The 26,718-nt window shown below is 37.2% G+C and overlaps 1 protein-coding gene across 7 annotated transcripts in view; it reads left to right on the top strand.

Annotated features, from left to right (window-relative positions):
* Nucleotides 1-26,718, top strand: part of LOC105476003 (zinc finger protein, FOG family member 2) — a 503,988-nt gene that overhangs the window by 138,673 nt on the left and 338,597 nt on the right. Inside the window, exon 1 of one of the 7 annotated variants that reach the window (XM_071067913.1) lies at nucleotides 20,214-20,316. The exons of the other annotated variants lie outside the window; for them this stretch is intronic. Within the exon in view, the coding sequence (XP_070924014.1) occupies nucleotides 20,226-20,316 (91 nt within the window). The 5' untranslated portion in view covers nucleotides 20,214-20,225. Of the gene's footprint in view, nucleotides 1-20,213; nucleotides 20,317-26,718 lie in introns of those variants that run through there. 7 annotated transcript variants of the gene reach the window in all.

Genomic DNA, 26,718 nt, shown 5'->3' with positions numbered 1-26,718 from the left:
TATCCATTAACTTTATTAAATTGTTTTAGTTTTTATTTTCTGCTCCTACAATATATTCAGGTTTTCCATAGTATTATTTCTTTACTTGTTTGTTTGTTTTGAGATGGAGTCTTACTCTGTTGCCCAGGATGGAGTGCAGTGGCACGATCTCGGCTCACTGCAACCTCTGCTTCCTGGGTTCAAGTGATTCTCCTGCCTCAGCCTCCTGAGTAGCTGGGACTACAGGCTCGCACCACTATGCCTGGCTAAGTTTTTGTATTTTTACCTGTGACGGGGTTTCACAGTATTAGTCAGGACAGTGATCCACCCGCCTTGGCCTCCCAAAGTGCTAGGATTACAGACATGAGCCACTGCACCCGGCTGCGTTATTTCTTTTAAATTTCATCATTTCTACCTTTGTCTCTCAATAACTTTGGTTTATCAAATAGCTTATGATTATTGTGAGGTTTATCACTTTTAATGTGCTTGATATGTTACATTTGCTAACAATAAATTATATAATATACATTTGTACTATGCATTTGATATGTTAGAGGTATGCCTTCTTTTTCAGTAGCCAAACAGATAGCAGCCAGTATGTTGTTATTGTATTTTTGTTGTTTTTACCTCAGTAGCACATTTGGACCTTGAGCATTATTATATCTTTGTCTTTATAATAAACTCATGCACTTGTTTCTAAGATTGATACTTGGAGCTTGCAACTTATTCACTCATAAATATGACTTACATATGCTTTCTAGATTTTGTACTTCTTCTCCTGCACCTTTGTAGACCTACATTGAATTAATTAATTTAATTAGTTCAAACGTTTATTGAAGAAGAAATATGCAGTAGGCTCCAAGGATCAAGTGATGACTTAGTCTGCCTTAAAAAGCTCATAGTACAAAGGAGAAGATAGACAAATGATGAGATAATTAAAACACATGGCTGCGAGTACAGTGATAGAGGCATTTCCAGTGGGCAGTGTGATGCTGGTGGTAGGAAATGATGCTGATGAGGTAACACAGGCAATAATGATCTCGTCAAGCAATCCCAAGGGAGTGATAAATTCACATCGGACCCACTTTAAGTTGTTACTCATAGATAGAAAATGTTTGTTTGTTTTTTGCCAAGTCTAATTCCATAGCATGTGTGGTAAACATGCTTTCATTTTGCCTGCAGAGAAGCCTTCACTTCCCAGCTAGACCTGCTACCTGGATGGCGCTGTCCTTCCTGTCACTGTCATACCTGAGGAAAGGACAGACTCTCTGAAAGACAAGGGAAAATACAGTTTCCTGCAGGCAGAGAAGGGACTCCAGATTTAGACATGAGGCTACCTATTGAAGATGTGTTACATCTACCAACTATATAAAGGCAACAATAAAAGGGTTTGGTAAAAGATGAGCAAAGAAATCTAACCAGGGCCTCTGGTGGCCTTACTGGTCTTACCTGGTGTTCGGAAGTAAGGCTGACTTGGCTCTTGGCTGTTGGAGGTTTTTGGAGAGTTTGAAGGGAATAAGAAAGAAAGCCTCAAGGGATGTCCTCTGAACTTCTTGCCTACAGCAGGGTCTTTTTGACAGAATTCCCATGGCCCGTATATTAGGTGTAGTTAAAAGAAAATTGCAAAGTGTTGCATGTTTTCAAATTGTTAAAAATTTAATACAAGGTCACATACAAGGAAGCAAAGAAAAGAGCATATTTCATCTTAAACATTCCTTTATCTTTGGGTAAATACACAAAGAATCAAAGATTCTTTTTTGTTTTCATGGCAGAGATCAGTTGAAATGAACGTTACACTCCATGTAAAGACAGTCACAAACTTACTGATGGAATGAAAATTTTAAAAATTCATTTGTTTTCCTCCCATTACCTTTTCCATATTAATCAATGCAGATTGTTACATTTTTTAACATTGTGTTAATAATATAAACTAAAGTGAAAACAACAAATAGACAAATATATTCTATCAGGGATGGAGACATGTTGCCACTTAACAGAATTAAGTAGGCTGTATGCCAAATAATATAAAAATGATCAAGTATCTGAAATTGACGGTGCATATCTTCAGTATGTATTTTTAATAAGCAATGCATTATTTCATTTGGCATTACTTTTAGTTATATTTTCTCTATAAAAGCAATTAAAAGAAAAGCAAGCCAAAAGAAAAGAAAAAAAGGAAGAAAGCATTTTCCATCTTCAGAGTCTTTGCTCTTTCAGTTGTTTTTTTAATTAGATGTTTTCCAGAACATTATCGTATTCCTTAGTAGAGAACATATTTTTTTTATTCTGCAAGTTGAATAAGAGGGACATCGGGTCTCCTTGCCATTAAACAATAATTATAGTAATATGATTAAAGCAACAGTTTCTTAATAGGGTGATAAAAGAAAAAAACTTTAAAGAAATTATTCTCACCAATTCTAATGCTATAACTGGGCATGAAAAATATTCTACAAACCGTTTTCTTATTATTAAAGAAGTCATTTGAATGGCTCTTCTTTTTTTCTTTCTCTGAGACAGTGTCTCACTGCTTCACTCAGGCTATAGTGCAGTGGTGCAACCACAGCTCACTATAGCCTTGACCTCTTGGGCTCAAGCTATTCTCCCACCTCAGCCTCCCAGAGAACTGGGACCACAGGTGTACACAATCATGCCCAGCTAGTTTTTTTTTTTTTTTTCGTTTTGTTTTGTTTTCATTTTTGCAGAGATGGAGTTTCACCATGTTGCCCCAGCTCAGTAATTCTTGTTAGTTATGCAAATATAAGGAAAATAGGAACCAGAACCTTCCAAACTGGGTGTGTGTGTGGTGGGTGGAGAGGGTGCTTTGTGACTTTGTGATAAATACTCCCTGTCTAGGAAATCTCAGAACCCTGGAAGGACGTAAGAGACTGATTGGAATATGTACCCTAGGGGCTTTCTCTGTGGTGGTCAACCAAACTCCACTACGTTTCCCCCAATTTGGGGTATGTATTGGCCTGCTCAGGCTGCCATAACATAATACCACAGACTGAGTGGATTAAACAACAACAGTTTATTTCCTCATGACTTTGGAGGCTGGGGAAGTCCAAAATCAGGGTATCAGTAGGCTTTGTTTCTAGTGAGGCCTGTCTTCCTAGCTTCCAGATGACTGTCTTCTTGCTGCATCCTCGCCTCACTTTTTCTGTGTATGTGAGGACTCCTGGTGTGTGTTCCTCTTACAGGGATAGCATTCCTATTGGCTTAGGGTCCTCCCCTTATGATCTCATTTAACCGTAATTGCCTCCTTAAAGGCTATACCTTCAAAGAGAATAACATTGGGGATTAGGGCCTCAACATATGAGTTTTGGGGGAACACAGTTCAGTCCATGGTGGAGTGGATTATGGTGGCTGTAACCAAAGTCTGCTGGCAGGAAACAGACACCAAGGGAAGATTTCTGGAAGGCAGATAAAGCTAGCACTCAACATTAGGGCCTTTGGGTTTAAGAGAGAGGGCTGCTTCCCTCACCCCTTGTTCCTGAATCTAGAACCCTCTGGGACCGGATAGCATTCCCTGGGGTCCTGCTCTGGGAAAGAATGACTGAGCTGAGATGTGAATGTTGATTAAGTGAGTGGAACCGTGCAGCCTAAGGTTGTATGGGAGCAGAAGCTGTTTGGGTATCACTTCAGCGGAGAAGGCAAATCAATTTTCTTATGCAGGAAAGGTTTTCAATAGTGACATCAAAACATAGCAAGCAAAGCCGGGACTCCAGTGGCCTAACGGATTTGCTGGCTTTTCCAAATCCTGGAGAATTTAGTGAGAGTAAAGGTCTCCAAACAAAGAGGCTTTACTTGAGGCAAAATTGGGGAATATACCCCAAGCTGACAAATGAGGAAAGAACACAGAAGAACACATAGGAAACCCAGAGGAGGAGGCATCTCCTTGGCTCTGGAAGACCAGTTAAGGCCACTTGCCTTAATAAACATGGAAACGTCCAACAGGTGGAAAGTGAGAGGAGAGGAAAAAGCATTCCAGCATCGCCGGCACAGGGAGCATGGCCCACCCAGCATCATATGGAGGGTGAAATGGGGTTAGGAGTGAGTCGAGGGCTTGCATTGGACACTCAGGCAATAGGCTTTTAAGAAATTTGGGTAAAATGAAAGGTGTCAACATCATTGATAAGTATTTGTGTTCAGTATGAGAATGTGTTGAAAGTAATGGAGGAAGTACTTTTACCTTTCTTTGAGCAGTATGAAGCAAGTAAAAGCAAGAGTTTTCTTATGGTTATACATACAAAATGAGGCACTTATTATTCTGAAAAGAAAAAGAATGCTCCATGTCTTGTGAAAAAATAATTTAACTATTTTAAGTTATTAAATGTAGCAATTATTTTTGTATTCTTTATTAAATTTTAAAATAAATATGAGATTTTAAAAAGCACTCAACTACATATAATGCAATTTTTTGATATCTTTGACACATTGGTGTGGACACTAGAAAAAAATTTTGATTATCAAGAACAAGTAGACATTTTTGAAAAGCTCAAATTATTCATTTATAAAAAAATCATAATTACCATTATGTGGCAAAATTAATTTCTTATAAAATAGCTTTACAGCCTAGAAAATGGAAATAAATTATTTTAGGAACTCATATAGCTTAAGGCTAATATTTCATGTCAATAATTCATGATTAATATATAGTGGAATATTTTAGCACATTTTAAAATTAAAAGAGATTGTTAGTCAATTCGGCTCTCTGGACTTGGCTCATTCTTTACTTTTAAAGTAAGCATGGTAAAATAAAAAAAAAAACTTTAAATGCCAGATATTCAAATACAGTAAAATGAAGATGGCATTATATTTAACTGTTATAAAAATGCATGAAATATTTCAACCATGGTTTAAAATTACCTGAAATTAATAATTCTCCTGATATCCTTTGGGCTTTTAATATTAAATCTCTAGGATTCAGGATATGTCATCTGGTTAGGCTCACTGATAGCTATTTTCAGAAATCTGAAATCATTCAAATAAAAGGGCTTAAAGGTAAACTTAGTAAATCAGAGGTCCTAAAGCATTTATTTTTCAGAGGGTTATTCTTTTGAAATGATAATAAAACAAACAACTATCTAGGATTAATCTTGCGGTTGTAAAATTCTACTTTTTGGAAATGCTTCCTCTTCGGTGATCTTTTTAGCATTCTCTTTTCTGTTCACATCTCTGGTATCTACTGTGTATTAAGAGTTTACTGTGTGCCAGTTACTGTTATAGGCATGAGAGATATAAAAGCGAACAGATTCTCAATGATTTCCCAATAATAACTTTAGGGTACTATTCTCATCTTGACCAATCAGGAAACATAGGAATGTTAAGGAACTTGCCTGAAGTCACACAGCAGATAATCCTGGAATCAAAATTAAGCAGCCTGGACTCCAGAGATTGTGTGTGTGTCACCATTTCATTTCTCTGTTTTTCACACAATGAGCTCTTCTTGATTGTGGCACTTATTATTTGCTACCATATTTTGAGATTCCCCTACCTAACTGGAGTTCTTTTTTCTTCCCTAAAATATAAGCAAGGAGCAATATGATTTATTTTTCTTTAAACCTGTTTATTAAGTATAACTTATATTTTAATACAATTTTGAGAACTGTTTCCTTTCCAATGCACAACTTTTTGGTTTCTGTGTTTAATTAATCATTTATGTGTCTTCATCCTGGAAAGCACATGATAATCTTAACCTCCACCATTCATCAAGCACCCTGGCTCCAGTCACTGGTGCTCAAGGCTCCGGAGCACCCTGGCTCCAGTCCCAATATGTAATCCCTCTTTTATAGCTAAGGATGTTAAGTCTTAGAACGTTAAATGGTTTACCTGGTTTCATTGCTAACAGAGGACAAAGTCAGGTCTGAGCTTACTGCTTCCCTCTGTGAAGCTTCCTGTGCGAAGAAGGCTGGACGAGGGAGAGACTAAGGTCACAAGTCAAATTCCAGGGAAGGAAGGTAAAGGTAATGGGAGACAGAATCTCAGATGAAAATTGCTTTCAAATTCTGCTGCTCCATTACCCTGCTCAGTAAATTTGCACAAATTACTCAACATTTTTGCCTGCCAACTTTCTATCTCTACCATGGGAGTGCTGTATACATGCTTCATAGGGCTTTATATTATATAAGTGAATTAATGAAAAGAGTGCCTGACACTGTGTTGTGTCAGCAATATAACCATGACATCATCATCAGCATCGTCATAATCCTTACTTTGTATCCAGATTTTTTTTTTGTCTAAAATTTTGCTTCAACTTTGTGTCTTCTTCCCCATTATATTTCTTTAACTTCTGAATGGCCAAAGAAATAGTGAATCAGTTTGTATCTATGTTGTTCAAAAAATAAAAGTCTTTTATTCGATTCAACGTCCTTGATTAGAGTAAAATGATACTAGCTTAAGTTCAAGTTGAAGTGCTAAAATATTTCAGAGTGAAAAATATAATTTAGGCAGGTGCTCCTTATGCTTTGCTTCATTCTGCAGTGGATTTGAGATAAATAATAAAAAAACATAAAATGTAAAATGATAGAATAAATTATTAAAGCAGATAAAAGAAAACATAGATAGGAAAATGGCAGAGACAAGAATAATATTATTGCATGGGTAGCGAAACCACAGAGTCCAAGATAGTTGCTTAAAATGGGCTGAAAATATAATTTTAAGCTTTCTTGCAGCCAGTGTTTGCAAGCCTGCTCTTATATTCATTTTTAATTGATCAACTTTATAGGTAACTTTATATATGTATATAAACCATCTTTCTATATAAAAAACTGCATATGTGTGTGTATATATATACACATATATACATATATATATATAGTTTTGTTTTTGTTTTTGTTTTTGTTTTAAGTTGGAGTTTTGCTCTGTTGCCCAGGCTGGAGTGTAGTGGTGCGATCTCAGCTCATTGCAAGCTCCACCTCCTGGGTTCATGCCATTCTCCTGCCTCAGCCTCTCGAGTAGCTGGGACTACAGGTGCCCGCCACCACGCCCGCTCATTTTTTGTATTTTTAGTAGAGACGGGGTTTGACCGTGTTAGCCAGGGTGGTCTCAATCTCCTGACCTCATGATCCACCCGCCTCGGCCTCCCAAATGCTGGGATTACAGGCGTGAGCCACCGCGCCCGGCCTATATAGTTTTTATAAACTATATATATTTGTGTGTATATATAATTTATTAAAACACGTTATATAGTTTTCTATAGAGTGCGTGTGTGTGTGTGTGTATATATAACTTTTGGTTATATGCTCTTCGAAGGAAAGAAAGGATTATCACTTTTAATGATTGGTTATTAGCAGTATTACAATAATAGCAATGTTGGATTAAAAACTTGCAATTGAAGAAGAGGAGTTCTGATGAACTCGGGACAACATATTTATTCATTTATCTCTAAACAAACAAACTAGCAAATACATAAATAACTGCAAAATCTCATGATTTTAGGGTTCTTCATGTGTGGGTGAAATGAAAAGTCTCTCATTCATCTAGGTGGCCTTGGGTTGCTTCTTATGGAGAGAATGTGATGGAAATTTTCTATCTTTTAAGGCTGTTTCATTTTTTTTTTCCAAAAAGGAAGATAATCTTATCTCTTCTACCGATGACTGCATACTCTATTGCCATCCTTTTCAAATTGAGAAATCTGCATTTACCTCTTAGTGTCTACACTTAAATGCTTGAAGAATCTAACCCAACGAACATATTGTAAGTGAACTCTTGAATGAGCTGAGAGCTGTGAATTTTGTGAGGAATACACATGCCAGAATTAGGAAAGTGCAAAATCCCCGCCTCCCCACTAGGCCCTCTTCTCTGTACTGTTCCCTTTGTTTTTTCTGAGGGCCTCGCAGTTTTGCAGAACAGCCTTCTTATCTCTTTCCTTTTCTCCTTGGGACTTGCCTTCCACAGACCTCTTCAGACATTCTTGCAGAATTGTTCCCATAAGATCTCTATTTTCAATTGGCTTTATACCTTCCAGTTTTATGGCCCATCCAGAACAGCTCAGTTCACTTTCTGAAGAAGAAATAAGAAAGTGCAAAATGTTACCAAATCTTTCCTCCTGTGTTTTCAAAAAAACCACATTTGCTGCTTTCTATTTTGTATGCTTTTACAGAAATTCTTTTTAAAAATCAAATATATGCTTATCATTATTTTAATAAAACCTCTGCTGAGTAAATGAATTTTATAGAATTGGGGGAAAAAGTTTGCAATGAATGGTGGATGATACTGCTATTCAATAGGAAGCTCTTAAAAATAGAGCAAATGCATAAGACATTTTTTGCAGTTTTCAATTTGTAAGAAAATGATTTCATTAGAGGGGAAAAAAGAGGGAGAGAAAACCATCAGTCAGGATGTGGGAGAATGCAGGCTCCTGATGAGACCAGCGGAGAAGACAAACTAAGTGTATGGATGCAGATTAGGCCTCAGAAGATGAGGGTGTAAAAGGGATTTAATGGTGGGGTGGATTATAGAAATCCATGTAACAATGTTAAATAATTATAGTTCCAGCCGAGATCAAAGCAGTGCTGATTGAACGCCCTCAAGCTGTTAACATGAAGTATCTTGAAGGGAAAAAAACCTGCCTCAAAGATTGGTCAGCCTGGGCAAACAATGTCTGAAGTTCCAACAGTATTGAAAGCACCAATTCTAGGGAAGGAAAAATGGACGAGGCAGCCTGTTAGGGAATTTCTTCCTCTGGAGCTCTCGATCTTAAAACGGACTTTTTAGCTATTTGTGGTTTGTTTGAAAATGCATATATATACCCTTTCTTTTGGAGGGTAGAGAAAAGATATTCACTCAACCTATATCATAGATGTCAATGGGAAATTCTATAATTGATTTTTATTATTCTTGATTTTTGCCCTTTGAGGAAAACTTCACTTTCACCGAGTATGCCAGAGTGATAATGACTGTAGGTAAGGAAACTAGAAAAAAAAATTTGTGGAAGATACATTTATCTGCAGAAGGAGCAAAAAATATATTGAATATAAAGGAAAAAAATGAGAATACATCCATGCCTGTGGGCTTGTTTGATTTTGTAATGCCTCTAAGACATTAAAAAATACAGAATTATAAAACAATTGAAATTAGTTCTAAAATGAGACAGCCATTTAAATTAACCCCAAGTGTTTTGGACAAACTGAATATAGAACTATATTGATATCTACATCTGTAACTATCTGTCTATATATATGAGAAAGGACAGAAGGTTGCATAATTTTTACAATTTATACATGCATATTTTATTTAGTATAGAAATGAAATTGGTTATTATTTTAAATCACAGTAAAAATGCAAAGTCAATAAATATTAAAACTAGATTTATAGAAATTATACTTGTAGACTTTATATTATTCATTAAAAAATATAGTTGATATATGTAGTTGAGCTACATAGTAACATAATGATTTGAATTATAAAACTGAAAGGCCAACTATTTGCAATATTTTTATGATATTCCTGATATTGAGGCTGGAATTTTACTTGGAGAGAATTAAAGCTGCTATTTCAGTAAGGTGCGTGGTATTTCTTATACAATGGTAGTTTTAAGATTTAAGATGTGTAGGATTAGCTAACCACCTCATCTGAATTTTAAAAACCTTTATTTTAGGAAGCAAACTATTGATCCAAGTATTTTATAACATATCCACGTATCTTAAGCAGTTGATGATAACTTGTTAAGGGAAAATTTGGGTAGACAAAATTTGAATCTTTGTATGAGAATAAATTTAACAAAATTTTTCTTAATCCAAATGCATTTGCCTAAACATTCAAGTGAGAGCATTTTAAATGTGAAGATTTTCTGCTGTATATCTCTTTCTGTTGTAGGAAGTAGCTGATGTTAAAGACAATGCCTCATTAAATCTTGTGATGAGTAGTTTAACTTCATGGCTTTTCTTAGGTAAAGGTTTTATGACATTGCATTTAATTTTAAATATTTTAATACGAATGCATTTCCTTTGCCAAACTAATTCTTATTTTTATAGGCGGATGGATGTGTTAGCTCTTAACATCTTTTCTCATCCTTGGAAAACAAAACATAATTTCTCATCTGTAAAATATTTTAAAATCATATTTATGTGGTACTGGAAAAAATGCTAATTATAGGATTAAACTATTTTAATGCATATGTGTTGAATATTTTTAAAACAGTTTAAAACAACAATTAAAACTTACTATAAATTAATTTCTATAAACTACCAGCTAATTATTAGTCAATTTAAAGTTTCTCACATTGTAAAATTTGGAATGTTAGTGATATTCTAAAGCTGGTCTTATATATTTAGCAACTGAATAATTTGGTTATTTTATTTTCACTTTATTGTGCCTTTTAATTTACATGTTCACAAAACGTATTTTTCACTGTTATTCCCATAGGTCCTTCTATACCACAGAGGTTTAACAATACAGAGGGCTTCATGAACTGCCAAGTCACCTGTCCAGAAATGTTAATTTAGGTCGAAAGTTTAATTGTTTTGTTTGTTTGTTTGTTTAAAGTAATATGATTCTACCCCACGTAGCGGTACATACTTGATAGTAAATGCCAGGTGAAATTATTTTATAAAATTGCTTTACATTTTTTTTTTAATTTTGAGGAAGTTTTTGATTCAAGGATATAGGCATCTCATGGCTATTGATGAGTTCAGGACCAAACAAACATTCTGATATTATAATAGGGTGGGAAAAGCCTAAAATTTCTGTTCACATAAAACTGGTTTCAAATCCTGTTTGAACATTTGATTACTTATGAGCTGAGTGACTGTGGGCATTTTACCTAATCGCCCTAAGTTTCAGTTTCCTCATGGAAATGATGCCTACCTCCTGTATCTCTTGTGAGCATTAAACAAAGTCAAGAGAAATATTGTATATATTTCTTCCCAGCCAGGCTGCAAGAATGGGTAGGTGGAGGACTCTTGTGAGAACTGCCACTCACCTCTTAACATTGACGACAGATGATGGTGAAGTTTGTGTCAGAACTCTGACCTTGAGCCCCACAATTCCTAAATATATTTATTCTAATACAACTTATTTTTACTGAAGTGAAATTTAGGAATCGTGAAATTAGAGTCATTTTGTCCAAGTACTTTATGTCTCTGATTCTCAGTTTTCCTACAAGCAAATGGGGATGATAATATCTACTGGTGTGCTTAAAGTAGGTCTTAAATAAAAGGACACATGAGATACTTGTACCCAGAACATAGAGGTGCTCAGTTATTGCTTTTGTTATCCTAATCACGACTACTGGAAATAACTGGCTTTTTAAAAACGTTAAGCCCGTAAGTTAGGAAATCTTTACTGAGTTTCTAATATAAAACAGGAATTCTGCTAGGCCCTGAGATACTGTGGTCAGTAGGACAGGTGGGATCTCTGACCTCAGAGAGATTGCACTTTACTATGAAATGCTGTTTAAAATTCAGGTAGTTACCATGTCACCGTTACATGTATCAAAGCATTTTTAAACAGTGGTTATTTTAATGAATATGAAAGTAGTAGGCTGAGTCTTTGGAGAAAATAAAAAGTGATTAGATACACACACACATACACAAACACACACGTATATATACAACATAATAAAAATGAGTGTTCCTATGCATTAAAATATGCTACCCCTAGTCTCCAAATCTCTTTGCCCTGGCCATAATTAAAATCTGTATGTATAAAAAAAGACAGTGATTTGGGGTTCATTGGAAGGGAAAGGGTGATTTGGCAAAAAATTTGCTCACCCTCAAGAGTTTGAAACTTTTCTGACTTTATTACTACTCTAAAATATTCTGAAGAGAGAACTCCTCATTTTCTCAACACTACTCTGTCTCCACTATCACTCATGTCCCCTATCTCATTGTTCTTAGTTGGGCTCTCTTATCACTCGTCATAGCTCCCACTTTATCATCTTTGTTAAACAAACCATCCTTACTTCTTCGGTGTCCAGGCCTCCTAGATATACCATTCTCTTTAGGATTTGACCAAGTACATTTTTCTCCATTGTCACTTGCTAATCTCCTGTCTCCCTCAGGACTCTTCCCAGGGGAACTTGACACTTGCCTGCCATTTTCTTTCTTTCCTCCTAGAGTTCCTCCTTCTCTGCTCCCAAATTGCACTTGTGGCCATTACCCCTGTAACCTCATGGCCACTTCTGATCAGGAAACAATGTCCTCCTTCATATGTATCAACTCTCTTTTACAACCACACTTTATCCCTCTCCATGACTCAGAATTGTTACCTACTTAGACACTCCCTTCTCTCTGTGTAACTGGCTGTGTGTTACTCTGCAACCTCAATGAGGACTCTATGCAGCTCCTGGCTTCATTTTCAGTGTTCCTCAGTCTCAGCTCCATAACCTCCCATTTCAACATTCCTCTTGTTAACACCTTCAGTGGCCTTGACTTCTGTGTGATCTGGCTTATCGTTGCTTTACTGTGAGATGGGGAGTAGATAGTCTTTATGCCCTATACCTAGATCACCAGGAAAAATAATAGCTTGGATGTATTAAGTGAGCATTTATTATGTATGTGCGGCACTGTGCCAGACACTAAGCAGCATTTCAGGCAGTCCTCTCAACTATCTAAGGCCCTGAGGAAATCATACTGCTTTTTGTTGGCATTGTTGCAAATTTAAGTTATTACTAGTTACTGTATTTATTCCCCAATAACCTTGTATGGAAATCTCCACAATAGTTGTTCTAAAACTCTCCAGTCTTTGAATCATGAATCCTCTTTCCTCTCTGCTTTATTTTCAACTACTCTGCTGAATACATAGCAGTTATTTTTTATGTGAGAGATTCAGTCTTGAAGACCTTTCTAAATTCAAATTCTCCCTTGTCCCATAGGGGGAGAAGTGATGGGGCAACCCGGAGAGCTCTTCAGAGCACACAAATCTAGAAACATTGTAGCTTAGAGGTATTGCAACCACTTTGATCATGGAGCCATGTCACCGGAATTTTTTCCTATTATCTTTGCCCACTTGTATAATAAGTTTTGCCAACTTCAAGGTGAATCTGCTTTAATGTTGCTTTTAATTTTCTCAGTATGATCTCCAGTATTTCAGAGTGCTCACTCTTAAATTAATTGCTGCTTGTGATTAACAGGAGATGGCTTCATTATTATGTGAGGATTTCCTGTAATGGTCTCTTCCGTTTTACATCTCTTTACTCTTAACTTATTTTTCCTCTTTCTATGTATCAATCCCCTGCTCCTTTTTATGACTGCGTCTTCCATTTTTCTTCTTTCTTCAATTTCTACCTAGCCAGTTTCTTCTCTACCTGCCCGTTGCTCTCCAGCTGGTGAACTCATTCATGCATGCATGCATTCACGTGATATTTCTTGAGCACTGACAGTGTGGAGGGCCAGACTGACTAACCTCAAATACTGGTTTCATCCCCTTCTAGCTCTGAGACTTTGAGCAAGTCCCTCAATCTTTATGTGCCTCCGTTTCCTTATTGTAAAACCAGAATAATAGTAATTCTATCAGTAATAAATGCTGAAGTGTGTTGTGAGTTTACCACATTCCAGTAAGTTTTAAACATTTTACCTGTGTTAACTCATTCAGTCTCACAGAACACTATGATGGGATTCTGTGATTAAGCCCATGTTTTGTGCATGGGTTATATACTTTCATAATTTGCTCAATATCACAAAGCCACATAGCTCACCAGAGGGCTGAATGAACTCATTCATATAAAGGGCATAACAAAGTATCTGGCACAGAATAAATGCTCAAAAACATTTAGCTAACATAATTATTATTGTCTTTATAAATATTCCCGTTTTACTACCCAGTAAGTACTTAAAGTATTAGCCGTTGTTATGATAATGACATGTAAGGCACCATGCTACCTGCCATGAGTGTAAAAGCTGTGTCAAATACAATGACTATTTTCGAAAAACAATATATTAAAGAACTTTCAAAAATAACTTGTTTTCTCTTCCTCTCTTCTTTTCTTTTCTCCACCTCTTCCCCCTCCACCTCCTCCTTTTCTTCCTTCTTCTTTTAAATTTCTTTTTTGAGAGAGATGGATAGCACAGGGCTTAATAACAGAGTCAGGAGCCAGGACACCCGACTTATTTCACATCTTGACTCCTGCTGTTTAACTAGGTGACCTTTGAAAAGTAAGTTAATTTTATTGTGCCTCGGTATTTTCATCAACAAAATGGACCAAAACAGCCTACCTTATAGGGTTACTAGGAATATGAGATATCTTCATACCTGTGAATCACAGAGGATGGCACCTGGGGATGGTAAACACAATGGAAGTGGTAGCTTGTCTCTGTGTTAACTTAACTTCAAATAATAAATGTAAAGAGTTTTTATTGTCACTTTGGGAGGCCGAGGTGGGCAGATCATCTGAGGTCAGGAGTTCGAGACCAGCCTTGCCAACATGTCGAAACCCTGTCTCTATTTAAAATACAAAAACTCTCCAGGCGTGGTGGCACACGCCTGTAGTCCCAGCTATTTGGGAGGCTGAGGCAAGAGGATAATTTGAATCTGGGAGGTGGAGGTTGCAATGAGCCAAGATTGTACCACTGCACTCCAGCCTGTGTGACAGAGCATCTAAAAAAAAAGACTCCATCTAAAAAAAAAAAAAAAAAAAAAAAAAGACCGGGTTTTTATTGTGTATCTCATTGATGATATTAGTTGGTTATTTATTATGTTCCCTATTCTTAATGTTAAATTTTTAGATATTTTATATTGTTTCCTCTTATAAACAATTACTAAATTCGAAATTATTTTAAATTTCTTATTACTGTTAGTATTTCATATAAAATAATGGCTCACATTTGAAAAGCAATGTTCATTACTGCTACTCCATGAGGTATGGCTTTTGTTTGATTGCTTATTACAGATTGAAAATCTCTCTTCTGCTGGTCTCATTAGAAATAGTTTCTGACTATTCCTTTAACTCTCACTCTGACGGTTTCATTCTGTTCATGATTCCTACACCGAGTTAGGGATGTTCTCTTGTTTGGTTGTTTCCATCTCTGAATTCTCTTGGCAAACTATGCCTACGTTCAGTCTCAGCTTCAGGACAGAGTTGGACAGTGACGATTTTTCTGTATATGTGACTGGTATACATTTATTGAGTACTTACTAGATTTGGGACCACGAAGATGAGCAAAATATGCCATTTGTAGCCGAAGTTACTCACTGAGTGGGAGACAGAAAGAAACATACCTCATTTGAATTTGTCATGGTTGACACTGTTTTAGGAGTCTAACCAAAATCCCATGGGAACACCAAGAAGTTAGTCAATCTTTTTTCAGTCTAAAGTGGTACCACTTTATCGCTGTAAGATTGGGCAAAAACTTTTTGGACAAGGAGGGGATAGCTTACTCAGCTAATTTGTGGCAGGATTAACCTGGTGTCAAGTCCTATCATCAGTATGTAGATTGTGGCTGGCCAAGCACTAATATGTTTCTCTCAGAGATTCAGCTCAGAACATTGGGGTTTGAGGGTGGTGAGTTGGAGGAGGTTGACAGTATGCAAGTGGAACCCTTTACATCCTCTCCAAGTCCAAATAGAAACTTGCTTGTTGAGAATGTTTTTTTAAGTTCTCTGCTGATACCAGCTATTCTCCATTTATTGCTAAGAATTTCTGTTCTTATTAGAGCATAAACGCTGCTTAACTATAACTCTATCAGAACACTTACTAGATTCCAGTGCACCTGCATGGTCTCCTTATCATCAAAATAAGTTAGATGAAACTGCCGGGGTTTGACCTTCTCACAGAATCATTTGGATTATTATCCAAGACCCCAATTTTCTAGCCCAGTGTTTCAAAAAATGTGGTCAGTGGATTCCTTGAGCACCATCCCACATAAACAGAATCAGAAAGTGCATAAAATTGTATGCACTATGATCTCTGATAACCTGTATAGACATCTGCAAAATAAACTGGAGGCTACTGAGCTTTAGTGGTCTTACAGTTTAGTTGGCAAAGCTTATGATAAAAAAGTAGATCTTAGTCAGTACACCAATAGGCTTTCAAAGAATGAAACTAATAATTATTATATAGTTTTAAGCATAAGCAGAGTTATCCCTCTCATTATTTCCATGGCACTACCAAGTTAAAACATTAAAGCTACTGGGAAATCTAAACTAACTACATTATGAATTCACTGCTTCACACAAGTAAGTATCCCTGATGGTTTACTTAGAAAACATTTTATTTTGGCCGGGCACAGTGGCTCACGCCTGTAATCCCAGCATTTTGGGAGGGCAAGGCGGGCGGATCACCTGAGGTCAGAAGTTTAAAACCAACCTGACCAACACGGAGAAATCCCATCTCTACTAAAAATACAAAATTAGCTGGGCATGGTGACTCATGCCTGTAATCCCAGCTACTCCGGGAGGTCGAGGCAGGAGAATCACTTGAACCTGGGAGGTGGAGGTTGCAGTGAGCCGAGATCGCGACGTTGCACTCCAGCCTGGGTACCAAGAGCAAAACTCCATTTCAAAAAAAAAAAAATTATTTTTCACCAACATCACAGAAGGCATATTATTGAATCATTAGTTATGATAGGTAACACAACTTAGTCTCTACAACTGGAGAACAATTTAAATATGAAAAGATCACTGACCTCTGACTTCTGAACACTCCTTGTGTTTTGTATTTATTATCCCTTTGATTTCATTCACCTGGACTATGTCTTTCCCCTTCTCTCCTAAACAGACCTATTTATTTTTATTTTTATTTTATTTATTTATTTATTTAGTTTTTTTAAGAAACAAGGTCTTACTCTATCCCTCAGGATGGAATACAGTGGCTTGATCACAGCTCACTATAGCCGGGAACCCTGAGCTCGAGTGATCTTCCCACCTCAGTCTTCTGAGTGGCTAGGACTACAGGCGCACACCACCATGCCTGGATGATTTTTTCTTTTTTTGTTTTTTGTAGAGATGGGGCATCAGTATGTTGCTCAGGCTGGTCCTGAACTCCTGGCCTTAAGTGATCCTCCTGCGTTGGCCTCCCAGTGTGCTAGGATTACAGGCACAAGCTGAGATCATAGGCCTGAACCACTGTGCCTGGCCAACTCAGGATCTTCTATGATCTTTCTCTCTTTCGTGGGGGACCTCATGCCAACAGTAGTTTATACAATTCATTTAGTAAGTAAACAAATGCCACTCTGTGTAATCAAATGCCATTTTGTGACATTGTATCTCTCACATTTTAAATTGATGTTTATGATCTCATTTTAAACATTTTGCATGTTTATACGTCTCTCCCTAACTAGCTGACTACCTCTTTATTTACATAATAATGCCCACTGCAGTGCATCAAACACGGTAGATGCTCAGTAAATATTTAGTGATTCGAGATCTATTCAATTCTGGTGGGTTAAGAGAGGAAAGAAAAGAATCAACTATGCCACAGAAGACTTGAAGAGAGCTCAAGTCAGGGTTTAAAAGCCATTGAGTTAAGGTTCCTGTTTTAACAATCTTTTATATCCTGAGGAAACACCCACAGGGCAATAGAATTAAAGAAATGCATTTCTCTCCCACTTCCAAAGCCTTCAGAAATATAGGCACTTAGACTTAGAAAAAGTACTTTGTATTAATACATCTGTTATCTATGCATACATATGCAAACGTGTGTTTATATGTGAGTGTGTATGTATAAATATAGGTATATACACATACAAATATACAAACAACATATAGCGCACACACATACACATGTGCAAACATACTAGTTTTCAATAATGGGGAGAGAATATAATTGACTCTATGGTTTAGTTTTGCAGCTTAGATTGGAAAAGTTCCAAAGCACTTACAGGGCTCTGCTGCCTTAAACAGGCTACCCTGCCATATGGCAGTTTTACTACTGTGGTGGTTTAGTTGTAATTGATTTATATTAGATGATGATGATATACTTGATAGTCCATTAACAAAGTGACTAAGCGAGGTTCTTGACTACCGGATATGCTCCCGAATAAAATCTAAGATTTTTGTTTTTAGTTTTCTGTTTCAGTCTTTGTTTCTGTCTCTCTTTGCCTCCGTGTTTTTGTATCTGAAACTCCCATGCCAGGGGAAAATGTACAATGGGAATGTATTATGAGTCACTTTGTTTTAAGGTTGATAAAAAGTTATTATGTTAGTCTTCAATGTTCAATCCAGCTACAACTAGTTACAATTTTCAATCCAGCTACAACTAGCTCTCATTTACCCATGTTGACCGTGATCAGGAAGAGTGAATCCACTGTGATTTAAATAACTTAATTTCACCAACAGTTTAAAACATTATCAGCCTTTTTAACTAAGTTGCTAGTGAGAAGCAAAAATCAAAAGATTTGTGATTTCCCTTCTTTTTGCTTCTCCTGTCTTTTCGTAAAGTAATTGGTAAGTTAAAAAAAAATTAACCAGAAGCAACTATCTTAAAACTATAACCCTTTAAATATAAAAAAGAGTGAGAGGTCTGTGGAAAATGTATATCACTTATCTTCTTATAATCTAATTTTATAGTCAATCATTAGCTATCATTCATTAGCTAACGTGCAGTTACATAGTAATTTGCAAACCTAATAGGTGAATATTTAAAATCAAAGCCATTAAAACCATCTTATGATTAGGTGAGTGTAGAAGTGACTGTGTGGGAGACTGTGGCTTTAAAAATATCCATCATAGTGTGAATTCTCCTTTTCTCAATTCAAGCATAACAAACATCTTTAGCTTCTTTTTTGCCACAGCTTCCCAGGCCTATCTCCCTCAGGGAAACCCACTTCCTGAGCCTTAGGGCTTCTCCAAAGCACCGTATTCTGTGATTCAGTAGTCTGTATCAGTCCAGTCAAAATGAAAGAACATCCATATAAGCAAATAAAATGTGGATTTAATACAAAGTTCCTGATTTATGGAAAAACATTGGCTAAAAGTACTTCATTTCTTTTACTGCTGCAATAAAGCGAGTTTACAGTTAGTAACATATAACTTAGAGGAGTGACAAATTTGGTACTTAAAAAATATTTAGGTTAAAAACAACCCTGTCACTTCTACTAAGTCATTTTTAGAGCGTAATCATTTTAATTCTTCTCCCTCTAATTTTATAACCACAAGACAACCTTTCCAAGGAAAATCCCTAACCTCTTGTAAAGATCCTCTCTGCTTCTCATTGTTATGACCCCTCAACCAACGATTCATTTGAAGTTACGTTTGACCTAGAAATTAGGAAGCACTGCGGTCCTCCACCTTGGTACCCCGTGCATATAAATAAATATCATCAATCCTAAACAGCTTGAATGTACAAGTTTAACATAAAACCTTTGATTGTTAGCAGAGATCAAGTGTTTGAACTGTGTAGTGCTTGTGATTTGCTGAGGAAATGTTAAGTGTCCAGTCACAACGCTACAGCCAAAGAAAATTTGCAAATGCCAAAAGATTTAAGCGGAGGAAGCAACTGGCCTGGATTGAAGATAAATTTGGATATGCATGGTTACAAATTTCAATGTGAATTAGAAAAGCGTTTCTAACATCATCTCTGGAAGTCTTTAGGGAATGGTTTTTTCATGTGAATAAGCAGTGAAAACAAAATTTGTCAGCTGTTGTTAATTTTTAACAGCAGAAATTTTACCAATTAACTTATTGATCTAGAGAAATGTTTCTTATCTTGCAAGGCAACTTCTAATTTTCACCTCTAATTTTGGGATTCATTTCAAAAAAATCAGGAGTTTCCAAAAATGAGTCATGAAAAGGCAAATTAAGAAAGTGTTGCTCAAAATGAGATGCACATCATAAATATGTATGCAACTTTATAAAACAACAGATAGCCAGAGTGGTGGAGTCAGAATTTCGTGGACTAGCATTGGTGATCTTGATATTTTCTTGAAACCTCTGTGAGAAATTTTGATGTGCATCTAAGAGTCACATTAAAAGCATTTGTCATAAATATTTATTCTGGATAATGCCATGAACTCTGTTTTGCAGTGCAAATATGACTTTTGGTTGCTCTTAAAAGGGTTTTCCTCAGAGCCATTTGATTCCCTCCCCGTTACTCTCCTGTAGTCCACTAGAACAGGGATCCCCGACCCCTGGGCTCCAGACAGGTACAGGTCCATAGCCTGTTAGGAGCCAGGCTGCACAGCAGCCTATCTGAGTTCTGCCTCCTGTCAGAGCAGCGGCAGCATTAGATTCTCATAGGAGCCTGAATCTTATTGTGAACTAAGGAATCTAGGTTGCACGCTCCTTATGATACTCTAACTAATGCCTGATGATCTAAGATGGAACAGTTTCATCCTGGAACCATCCCCACCCGTCCCCAGGTCCATGGAAAAATGTGCACTAAACCAGCACGAAATTTGCCAAAAAGGTTGGGGACCCCTGCTCTAGAGGCTGTCTTCTGTCATAGCACTTTTCATCCTAGAGGTTAGTGTCATACACAATTTTCAATCTTCTCTTAATTGAATGGAAGTGATGTGGGATGAGAACCTTGTCTGTCTTGCTTACCGTATTATTAATAGTGATTTGCATAGTATAGGGCCCATAATGGCCAATTAATATTTATTGAATAAATATAGAACTTAACCTATTGCTTTTTTTGCATTTAAAAATATCCTCTTTTAAAATTAGCATCTCAAATAGCGCTTTGGATGGAGAGTGGGGTGGGTGATTGGGGGTACTAGGGATGGTGTTGGGGGTGGGGGTAGTCAATGCCAGCACTACAGCTTTCAAGCCTGAGTCCCCATCCTAGCACAAGGCTTCTTCGTATTCAATCCTGAAGTATTCCAAAAGTCATTCAGGAGATAAAGAGTGCAAATACTCACAAACTGGATGTTTGGTGTTTCATCTTTATTTGTTGTCACAGCTTTGCAGGTATACTGTTCACATGAAGAAAAGGAAATGTTTATAGTAATAAAAACATAACTTAGTAACATAGTACATAGTGTTAAGATGTTCTTTGACAACATGTATATTCAACTGATAGTGGATTTTTGGTACATATTTCAAGAATTTTGGAAATTGGTTAACTTGTGCTTAATACTGAACAACAGTGAAATAATTTCAGTTAACTGATTTCTTTCTGATAGCAATCTTTTTTTTTTTTTTTTTTTTTTTTGAGACAAAGTCTCACTCTGTCACCTAGGCCAGAGTGCAGTGTTGTGATCTCGGCTCACTGCAACCTCCGTCTCCTGGGTTCAAGCGATTCTCCTGCTTCAGCCTCCTGAGTAGCTGGGATTACAGGCGCCGGCCACCATGCCTGGCTACTTTTTGTATTTTTAGTAGAGACGGGGTTTCACCATGTTGGTCAGGCTGGTCTTGAACTCCTGACCTCATGATCCACCCGCCTCGGCTTCCAAAAGTGCTGGCATTACAGGCATGAGCCACTGCACCCCGCATAATATCTATCATATGGGCAGGTAATTTAAAGCTATCCATCCTCACGCCTGTAATCCCAGCACTTTGGGAGGCTAAGGCCGGCAGATCACAAGGTCAGGAGTTCGAGGCCATCCTGGCTAACACGGTGAAACCCCGTCTCTACCAAAAGTACAAAAAAATTAGCCAGGCGTGGTGGCGGCTGCTTGTAGTCCCAGCTACTCAGGAGGCTGAGGCAGGAGAATGGCGTGAACCCGGGAGGCGGAGCTTGCAGTAAGCGGAGATCGCACCACTGCACTTTAGCCTGGGCGACAGAGGGACACTCTGTCTAAAACAAAATAAAAATAAATAAATAAAAGCTCTCCACCATAAGATTTACCAAATTAAATATTAATAGTAGTTTTCGAGTGGAAAAAATAAAATCCTTTTATAGAATAATACCTAATGATTTTCTAACCATATCTTCTCCTAAAACATAATTGTTAGTAATGATCTTGAGAAAGGTAGCATGACAATGTTTTATGTGCATTTGTGTTAGGTAATGGATCTTCCATTCTACCAAGGTGGAAACTTAGATCCAAATAACTTGCATGCCTTTTTCAAGGTTATATAATGAGTTAGTAGAATAACTGAGCCTAGAAACTGAGTCTCTAACTTACTTTAAAGTCTTCTTTCCATTATCCTACTACTCTGAGTTTTCTGCTTCAGGTCACTGAGGATTAAGAGTTGTATTCATCATTTTTTTCCTTCATGCACAGTGCAATTACTTCAGTGATAAGGATTGTTTAATTTTGGCTCCAGGAGAAATGAAATTTTTCAAGTCTAGGAACATGGAACTCTGATCCAAATTTGCAAAACAACAGTGAGTCATTTGACATAACTCTACTTCATTGTTTTCCTAATTAGACATCTTCCATCTTAAATGCGGCTGACCATGGGAATGCAAGCTCACACACTTGAGTTCAAGTGGCAGCTTCCAGCCCTGATACTTTCTGACCGTGGTTTGGATAATGCTTTAGCTTCTCTAGTGTAGTGTTTTCTCATTTACTAACATCAACATGGGTTAAAACTGATGTGAAGATTTTTTTTTTTTTTTTTTTTTTTTGAGACGGAGTCTTGCTCTGTCGCCCAGGCTGGAGTGCAGTGGCCGGATCTCAGCTCACTGCAAGCTCCGCCTCCCGGGTTCATGCCATTCTCCTGCCTCAGCCTCTCGAGTAGCTGGGACAACAGGCGCCCGCCACCGCGCCCGTCTAGTTTTTTGTATTTTTTAGTAGAGACGGGGTTTCACCGTGTTCGCCAGGATGGTCTCGATCTCCTGACCTCGTGATCCGCCCGTCTCGGCCTCCCAAAGTGCTGGGATTACAGGCTTGAGCCACCGCGCCCGGCCTGATGTGAAGATTGAATGATAATGTATGTTGAACTTTCTATGTAAATTGTACTGAAAAAATGCTATTTGGACATTGTTTAAAAATGCAAGTTTCTACTTATCCAAATTCATAGAAATGGAATGTGTCAAAAGAAATGATTGTCTTCTACTCTCTCCAAGACCTGATGAGACCGGACCCATACTTAAAATGCCAGAGCCAGGGTTAGCTAAACTAATACATCTTCTAATGGTCCTGGTTCCTTCGGGGGATTATCCGGGTGGGCTGGAAGCAGGGTTTTGTCACTCATTCTTGTAGTTTGAGGCTTCCTAATGACACAGAACTTTATGTTTCATAAAATCTGAGTTAAATAAGAGTGTTAGTACTGGGAAGTACCTTAGAGACACAGAGAACTGCAGATTTGCAAGTCTCTTCTTTGTAAATATTAATTCTATCGGTGCAGAATGGGGTCTGGGAAAAGACCTTTTTAATAAGCATCTCTTTCCTAAACTGGTTCTGGTCATTCTGCTGACCACCAGCTTGGGTGTGAGAAGCACTGCCTTGGAAGACATGGTTTCTTCAAACTCCTGATCAGTATTCAATTATCCTACTCTGGCAAGGATACCCCTCTGGGTGAGGATTTCATGGAACACAACTAAGGTATATCCTCAGTTTCGAGCCCCAAAACATTTTACTGAGAATAAAGATGGCACCAAAGATAATACATGATTTTTTTTATTTCTTTCCTGGTTGCTCTTCATAATAATGCATTGTATAGTCTAGAAAAATATGGAAATACTTTTTACAGAAAGTATAACTTTCTATTTTAAGTATTGTTCTCACAGGTCATAAAATCCTAACTTTTGTATCATGATCTTAGTTGACAATGATAATGTCTCTGATTTGTCTTATTCTGAGGTTACTTTTACATTGATCCGATATGTTAGGATATTCTGATTGAAGTTTAAATTCAGACCGATTTGTGGAAGCTAATGTCATTACGAGAAAACTACCAAGGCATGCAGGGGTTTCATTTTATTTCTCTCTTACTATCCTTCAGAACTGGCAGAAATAAGATATTTATATTGTCTATGAAACCTGTTATTTTAATTTTTGCCTAGTAAACATTGTTTCTTTTCAAGACTATAAAATACTTGAGGTCAGATACTTTTTTTAAAAAGTGGATGTTACTCCTTTCTGGCTTCTGATTCTGCACCTTGTACACAGAAGGTAGTGGCTCAAAATGTGCACAAATTCTCCCAAAACATTTGCATAATGTGGTAATGTCTATAATTAGTTTTAAGATAAATATACTTTAATTAAAGTCTGTCTAACCAGTGAAATATTTAATACTACCATTTTTGAAAAACAATGATTAGGAGTCAGCCATTATAAACAAGGAGGAAATTGTTGGAAAAACTTGTTGCATTTCTGTTTTTGCAGCTCATTGGCTCCATTGTTATTGGAAGTGGAAGAATGTTTATTATTTCAGGAGGTAAAGGCCATTAGAAGCTTATTTGTCTGAGAAAATCTGCAATATTGGTTTTCTATAACCTGGGATATGTTATGAAACATGTTTACAAAAATTATGACTTCAGGCTTGGTGAGCATTTTTTTTTTTTTAATAATAGCTAGTCCTTTGCCAGATCTGTAATGTAAAATTCAACCAATTTTTCTAGGTATCAGATATCATGCTTATATTAAAGTATTTTTCTGTTTCAATGCTGTTTTTATTACATTGCATAGATCAAGGAATTGAAATGCTGGCGAGTCACTTGAACTCCCCGATGAGCATCAAATAGTGGTAGGTAACCACCAGCTAGCTGTAAGCTCAGTTATTGCTGTGATAATCTTTTGAGAGTGGGTGATTATGGTAGTACATTGTTTTCTTGCCAGTGTTTTTCTCATAGGTAGCTGCTCTTAGCTTCATTTGACTAATGGAAATTTTAAATTCTGCCTCATGATTCACAGGGGAGTAGAGAGCAACCATATATCTTATGCCCAGGGTTCTGAACTGCATGGTGTTTGAAAGAAAAGAGCAGCATTTACCCAGGGAGCATTGGTACCTTATCTAATTTGCCACTTCTTTCTTCCTTTCAGAATCATTTCATCTTCCTATGCTTGCATTCATGCGCGTATCTTCCACTTACATGGCAGTTATATTGCACAACTCTGCACCTATAAATATAACTATGTCTAAACAATCTCAGGTATTGTCACCAGTATGATTGTAGAGTCCAGGTTCATGTGCTAGCACAGAGAAAGTAAGTTATGTAATGTGTGAACAATTTCTACTCTTTCCTTTTAGTATACCCTTAATAGCAACTAGACTTATATTTTCCTCTTTAATCAAAAACTATTTATTGAATTCATACAAGAGTTTTTTAAGTATGGGACCCATTTTAAGTATGGGTCCAGACTACTGAACTAGAATGTAAAATTAATCCAAGAAAAAAAGGCATATTCTGCAAAAGTTGAAAAGAGCCCTTTGCAGGGAGAAGAAATATTTTAAGTTATAACTGCGGGCAATATGTGTTTCCTGAATTAGGGAATGATGGTACTGTGGGATTACTTTTTTTTTTTTTTGAGACAAAGTCTTACTCTGTTGCCCAGCGCGATCTCAGCTCACTGCAAGCTCCGTCCCCCAGGTTCACGCCATTCTCCTCCCTCAGCCTCCTGAGTAGCTGGGACTACAGGAACCCGCCACCATGCCCAGCTAATTTTTTGTATTTTTAGTAGAGACGGGGTTTCACCGTGTTAGCCAGGATGGTCTTGAACTCCTGACTTCGTGATCTGCCCACCTTGGGCTCCCAGAGTGCTGGGATTACAGGCTTGAGCCACCACTCCCGGCGGGGATTACATTTTTTAAAAATCCAGTTCACAAAAGTGGTTGCAAAGGTCAGAGTAAAAGTGGTTTAGTGTGGACTAGGAGAATATGTTACATCATAGTTGGAGAGCCTATCACATCATACTTTCATCATAAAAATATTTCTTTAAAAAAAAATTGGGCTATATTGCTTCCCTTAATTTTCTGTATTTGTTTTGCTCCACTGTATAAATCTGCTTGAGTTTCTATACCAAAATTCCTTGGACTGTGTGGCTTAAACAACTGAAATTTATTTTCTCGCAGTTCTGGAGGCTGGATGCCCAAGATCAGGTGCCAGCATCGTCTGGTTGGTGGTGGGGGCTCCCTTTCTGGCTTGCAGATGGCCACCTTCTAGCTGTGTGCACAGGTGACCTTTTCTCACTTTGTGCACATGGAAAGACAGGCGCTCTGGTTTCTCTTCCTCTTCTTGTGAGGACTCTAATCCTATTGGATCAGGCTCCTAACTTTATGTGCTAATAATCTAACCATAATTATTTTCGTAAAGGCCCTATATTCAAATACGGTCACAATGGGAAGGAATTAGGGCTTTCACATAGGAATTTGGGAGGGCCACAAGTCAGTCTATAGCAACCACCAATGGTTCAGTGAATGGTATTAATATAGTAAGAATGTATCTTAAGTAGGTAAGTTAGCGTGTAGTTGATACCCAGGTAAGAACCAGACAGCAATCCCTTTACTGGATTGACCTCTATTTAGGCCAGACCAGACTGTCAGTTTTGGATGTAGTCACAAACTAACTCAAGTTAGTGTGTGTTGGAGCACAAACTCAAGCTCAAAATAACGTCATCAGCAGCAACAGCAACTTATTGCCACAAATAATGAGAAAAATCCCAATTTGAATTTGACTTCTGAGTAAATGATTTGGGGCTGAGTGAATGGGCAGCTATCAACATTACAGATATATACCGAAGTAATCTGTATCCCTTGTTGTTAACAATTTGGTTATCAGATTGTCTAATGTTTTTCTGCCTGATTTACCAATTATGGCAAAAGGTATATTTCCATCTTTCATTATGACAATGGATTTGTCAGCTTTTCTCTTGTAATTCACTGTATTTTTACTTTATGTATTTTAAGGCTATGCCATCAAGTGCATAGAAGTCAATTTTTATTTCCTAGTAAATTATTAATTCAATAATTACCTCATTACTCTTTATCCTTAATAGTGATTTTTTGGGCTATTATTCTATTTACTCTGATATA

The sequence above is a fragment of the Macaca nemestrina genome, chromosome 8, assembly GCF_043159975.1.
Source record: "Macaca nemestrina isolate mMacNem1 chromosome 8, mMacNem.hap1, whole genome shotgun sequence".
Taxonomy (NCBI): domain Eukaryota; kingdom Metazoa; phylum Chordata; class Mammalia; order Primates; family Cercopithecidae; genus Macaca; species Macaca nemestrina.
The sequence above is the reverse complement of the archived record's forward strand: the minus strand, read 5'-3'. Positions and strand labels throughout refer to the sequence as shown.